At 37.2% G+C, this 6,194-nt stretch overlaps 1 protein-coding gene across 2 annotated transcripts in view; it reads right to left on the reverse strand.

Moving 5' to 3' along the window:
• The window catches only part of LOC146453874 (androglobin-like), a 46,698-nt gene extending 40,504 nt beyond the window's left edge, over positions 1 to 6,194 (reverse strand). For both annotated transcript variants that reach the window (XM_085096108.1, XM_085096107.1), the window contains exons 1-2: positions 6,050 to 6,194; positions 491 to 614 (exon numbers count right to left, since the gene is read on the reverse strand). In XM_085096108.1, the coding sequence (XP_084952234.1) occupies positions 491 to 614; positions 6,050 to 6,120 (195 nt within the window). In that variant the 5' untranslated portion in view covers positions 6,121 to 6,194. The remainder of the gene's footprint in view (positions 1 to 490; positions 615 to 6,049) is intronic.

Consider the following 6,194-nt stretch of genomic DNA (forward strand, 5'->3'; position numbering starts at 1 on the left):
ACTTCCTTGTTAAATTATGCAGGTAAACGTTTTGGATTGGTTCAAAAAGTGTTCCAACAGTTAATGTACAATGTACAATGTACGACAAACATTTCATGGGTTTAAATGTAAATTGGCATCAAACGAGCATGTGGAGTCATACATGTATGGGAAAAAAAACAGGAAGCAAATTTTCCAAGAAATAATTTCTGTTTCCATGGACAATTTATTTAAAGATTTGTGCACTATGCTTTTTTTTTAACAGAATGACAAGCTTTATCCATTTCATTCTATTTTGCAATCACAGATGCCCATGTTAAAGAAAAAATGGCATGGATAACACTGCCCATGATACAGAAATGACGTGACATTTATTTCTTTTACGTTTCAAAAGTTGCCCATTAAAATAATTTCATGTACCATAAACTGGTATACTATTTTCTTTTTCTTACATACTGTGGTGTACACAGTAGACTAAATCATTCCAAATTGAGTGCAATAACACCCTTACCCATTTTTCCTGTCCAATATCCTGTTCAGTCCACTCAGGCCAAATGACAATTGGCTGCTTAGCTTTCTTAGCTTTCTCCTCTTTTTCATTCAGTGAGCCCACAACACTTGGTGCCACTGATTGCCTGTAAAAAGGAACAAGTTGGAGAGATACTTAAGAGCCATTCAGTTATACTGTGTAGCAATTCGGTCTAAATATTCAGTTTATTTCTTACAGTAGGTTTTTTTTTTGAGAGGCCAGGCACAAGACACATTGGATATCTGTAAAAAAATAATGTAATTATTGCTGGCTGTATATATCTTAACCCTTGTTAAAGACAATGATGTATGACTGTTCAACTGCCACCTGAAATTACTTCTTGCTCACTTGCTTTAAAACTTATACATGCTATTATAAATGAAACTCCCTTAGTGCTACATACCAGAAGAATATTGCCAGATCAATTAAATTATTGTTAAAACGAAACAGTACTGTCAGTAGAACTTTGCGACTTCAGACAATTGCGCATTAACTTTAAAACTGATCACACTGTTACAGAACAAAATTCACTGAATTTAAAATGTAAACAGGTCAATAGAGCTCATACTTTCTAAATGTTCTTGTGTTGCCTGGACTTAGCAGATTGCTCATTTCAGTTTGGTGGAAACAAAAACTGATTATAAAAATAAATCTTGTTCAGTGCAGGTAACTCCAAAGCCAAATTATCAACTGCAGATTTTACAACAGTGTATCTTAGCAACTCAAATATCCAAAAATTGATTAAAGAAATGTTGACACTAGAGATGAATTTGCATATAAGTTGACTGTAGAAGCTTCAGTGCAAAAGAAGGTGTACTCATAATCATAATAGAAGTGAAGAGATCATCTCTAGAAGAACATCATCCCGTAAGTACTTTAAGAGTAGTGCAAAATCATAACTCACAGGGGCACTCAAAGGGGCACACACTAAGCTAAGGTGTAGACAGACACTTCAACAGACAGTAACATAAAGGGATTTGGCAGAATTTAACACATCACAATCCTGTGTTGCTAGACAAGGCCTGGTTAAACAATTTCACTTTTGTAAGATAGTAACATTTCATTCTATAGTGTAGGCCAAGCTGATTGCTAAAATCAATTTAACTCTACCAGGTTTGAGTGTTCATCGAACAATTGGCCACCAATCTGATTTGTAGACCAGTAGTAATCGAAGATTATAGTGCGTCGACTTAGGCCCTAAGGCACCCTACTGGGTTGCATTAATCATGTTAAGATTACAGGAAACTGTAAGTATAGTTGCAAAACATTAGCTTATTTTCTCGGAACAATTGTCAACAGCCGTTAGAAACGTTTTATGCTACCAGTCCCAGGTGTTTATAGGGCATCCTACCAAGGATGCGGCGAATATTTCAGAAAGAAAAGGATCTTGCCTTGTCTTGTACTTTACGTTTTGTACTTTTCGTAGCAACCACAAGGAACGGATGAAACGCACGCGGGACGTTAAGATGCTATTGTGACGTTTTTATAATGAACGGTGAAAGAAAAGTTCCTCGGAGATGCATGACATGACCACACTGTAGAAACTGTGTTTTTTTAAACCATTTTTGCACTTTTTGATATTTATTTTTATATCAATCATATCCGATATACAACCTTTTCTAGATTTCTCGCGCTTGATAACATGCATGTGCACAGAGGTAGATTCTTAGTACAAAAAGCGGTTTTCTCCACACTGAGCAAGGGTTATATACCCGAAACGCGCGCGCGCGTGTGTATGTGTGTTTTTTCAAAACATTATTAATATCTATTTTTATATCAATCCCATCCGATATACCATCCTATCCGATATACTACCTCTTTTCTCGATTACTCGCGCTTAGGAACATTTACAGCGGTAGGCTGCTGCCGCTGAACATTTACAGCGGTAGGCACTGGGTACGAAACGCGCTGGGCATGATGGACTGTCATGTTCATTATGCTATTGTGACGGTGCGATTTTGCACTGACATATTTTCTCGATTTTTTGCGCTAAGGAACACGCGCGCTGGGCATGATGGACAGTATTGGGACGACTCAATTAGGAAGTGTCTCCTTCGTCGACGCAATAACAATTATTAAAGTTACTTTTGATCTCAACAGCAACAGCAGGGTACGCCAAATGCCAAATCTGAGTCCCATTATTATCAAGTCTCTGCCTTAAAACAACTAAAAACTAACTGTCTATAGAATCAGTGTTTAACCCTAGACAGATGCAGTAGTGAAAGGAGTGCTTTAAAGGCACATAAAATAATATCGCTTATTGCTTAACTCAAAATTTGTAAATGAGAGTTTCACCCTAAAAACTGTGTGTCAAACTATGTTTGGCATTCTGCAAAAAACCCGCACACATTGACAAAGTTGTAAACTCTGAGTGACCACAGAACTATGGGCCAAATTATCTAGACCACAATTATATATGCCACAGCTTGATCAGAGTGGATATACATGTACATGTTAGATCGATGATTAACAAAAATCTGCAACCTACATGTGTTTGGCATGTACCACATGTACTGTAAATATTCTGTTCTATCTAATAACATTATTCACATATCCATTGTTTCATTTCACAAAAGGCTTGACTTATGTAACACTTGTTACAGCCGAATACTCTTGATGTTAATCACTTTACCTGTAATTTGTGGGTGCACCTTATGCACTGGAGTATCAATGTTAAGCCCCAGGGGTGGGGGGTAGGGTATATATCAATCATTCCCAGCAGTACCCACCTACGCCTCCCAGGCTGACCCCTGGGTATTAGGATTTTTTGAAAACAAACTGACAAAATTAACGCCTCACAGCAAGGGAAAACGAGCTTTTCATATGTCCCATGTTAAGGCTAAAAAATTAGCTGATTTACCTTACCTTCATTCTATTCAAAGCTAATTCAGGCCAAACTAAGTCTCAAATACCTCAGGTATTAACAAACATCTTTGTTATTAACATAACATCTTTGCCAATGAACTTATCATTAAAGAAGTGACAGTGCTGTGAGGTGAAAATTGCGAGACTGTCAAATGCCCGGGGGTATATACTAAGTAATGCTTGGATCCTGTGGACGGACAACGCAGGAGACCTGCACATTTTAAAAGCTCTATTTTTACTGGAACTTGATAACCTGCAGCTGTATTGATTTTTAGGGTTGGGAGCATTGTCCTGTTGTTTGTTTGTTTGTTTTTTTTTTTTTCCCAGTGGAGAGCGGGGGGATGGACACTGATGGGATTGACTGATGTATTACCCCTGGGAAATTGAATGCAGAGCAATATTGTTACATGGTTAGAGTTTACATCAACCTTGACTTCCAGAATAGGAATTATAATTTGACATACAGTTAGCAGAGAAAAGGTTAGTTTGGTGCTCAGGAATCTGACTCCGCTATCCTAAAAAATGGAAAAATCCCCTGGGTCTGCCCCCCCTCCCAACCCTAGGGCATGACACTGATAGGTGTTATAAATTTAGTCACAAAGCGACAAGTTCATTACAGATGCACATAAAGCTCAATGCAAGCTGTAGTCATTTCTCAACTTACTGGTAATTAATAATCAACCCTGGAGCTACACTTAATGATGGTTATTCTACTTTGGACATCTGACAAAATTTATGAAAATAACTTGAAGTGTACTTTAGAAGAAGACCTGTGCATAGTAATCTTTTCTGGAGCATAGTGCTGCAAATAATTTTGGTTAATAAAGTTACTGTTTAGATGGATGGTAACATCAACTAATTTTGGTTTAAAACATTCCCCGAAGACCAACTGTCATTTGCAGCTCCAAGAGTATGAATTTTAAAATTGAGCTATCGTGTTATTCTTTGTATTCATGAAAAATATCCTCATGTACATATTTAATAATTTTTTGTGTTTTTGTTTGCATTATAACTAAGCTTTTGGTAAACAATGATGGCATTGATATGACTAATGCATTGTGTTTTCACCCTGGATCATTAATAGAAGTTAATTCAACATGTCAATTCGGATTTGCATTGGAAATATTTCAAACTTATATTTTTTTTAGTCAATAACAACTACAGAGTCCTAAATTAAATGTCTGTCGTTCATATGCCAAGTTTTCTTGAACATTTTACTCTGACTCATATTATGGAAAAACCGAAAGTTTTGCTGTATTATGAGAGATTAGAGTAGAGTCATGTAAACATCAGAATCTCTGTAGCAATATAGGCTTATTAACACTATTGTGGCCGGTGTAAAGTTTTACAAGCTTGGAAATCGATTGGTGTCTAAACGGTATGCCACAAGTTTTCTCTGAAATACGCACCCTAAATACATTTTCCTGTTCGTGAAGTGAACGGGTTTTCGATTAGGCTTATTTCACTATAAAATACGGAGCTGTATAAAGGGCACACATGAACACTTCAACAAAGGGTCAAAATTACAACATTAATCCACCAAGAATTTGTAGCTGATTCCGTGACATGACACGACAATTTACACAAATATGCTTCAATTTACATTTAGAGTTACATCTACGTGAAGATAGGCTAAACAGTTGCTAAATTCTAGCAATGAAGGGATTAGTAAGACTTGCCTAAATCTGGCGGAAGACGTCGTTGCAAGCCTCAACTCTTTCCAAGAAGGCGGAACTTGTCCTTTCGAAGACATCTTTGAACACGCTTCGACGAACGGTGCAAAATATTAACTTTCCTTGATTAGCTTTAATAAACTTTGCTAGTTTGTTTGCAAGCTCGACCAACTGTCTTTTCTTTGGTAGAAATCATTGGCAAACGTGCCAAATCCACTTACAATCACTAAACCATGGTCCTTTTGTGTCATTTCGCTTTATTGTTCTCATGGAAACGAACTTGCTGGGAGACCTAAACCACTTTCTCGATGGAAAGCAATATAAGACCGCAAACCTATAATTAGCGGGCAACGTCACAAAACGTTGAAAGATACTTATATGGTCGGAAATTTACTACACAAGACACCAAGAGATGTCAAAATACAGCAATTTTAATTTGTTTTTGACCATGAAATACTCAGGTAATTTTACGAGCCGGTGGAAAATGTACTGCAAGACCAACTTGACTAGAATTAGAAGCTAGCACAGAAAGTTGCAGCTACATCTGAGCTAGATTTTACCAAGCTCATTTTTTGATGTTGATATTTCAATCAAGATTATGTTCCGAAGAACCTAATTAACATGGTTTGTACGTTTTTGTTCCATTGTTTTAGCATTAGTACCTTTATAAAGTGAACTTTAAAAATCAGCCAAAATTTTGTTGCCCCACGACCTATTGCGATCAACAGCAATTTTGGTTGTACTCGACGACGAAAGCGACTAAATACATTTAGCCTGCAATAAGGCAAAATGTTCGTTACAAGGCAAATTTGTAAAAAATTGAACAATGTGTTAATGCAAGGATGCAATAACTCAGTCACATAGATTCCAGACATGCACCTCAAACTGCTCAAAGCAGAAAGAACTTGATCGCCACTCCATACGTGGAGATCCCGCCATTTCCCGCCATTTGAGCGCGAAATTTTCGCCGGTAGATGCTGAAATACTACTCAAATTCACTTACTCTGGTATGGTTCTAGCTGCGGAAGCAACCCTCTCTTTGGATTCTTTCTTTTTCATCGCCTTGGAAGCCATATTTGCTAAAATTTCGAGGATTTTCAAAGACAAAAGCTTGATCTTTGTCAAAGCAAAGCTTTGTTGTCACGTCA

Source organism: Pavona decussata, unplaced genomic scaffold (assembly GCF_977016875.1).
Source record: "Pavona decussata unplaced genomic scaffold, jaPavDecu1.1 SCAFFOLD_322, whole genome shotgun sequence".
NCBI lineage: Eukaryota > Metazoa > Cnidaria > Anthozoa > Scleractinia > Agariciidae > Pavona > Pavona decussata.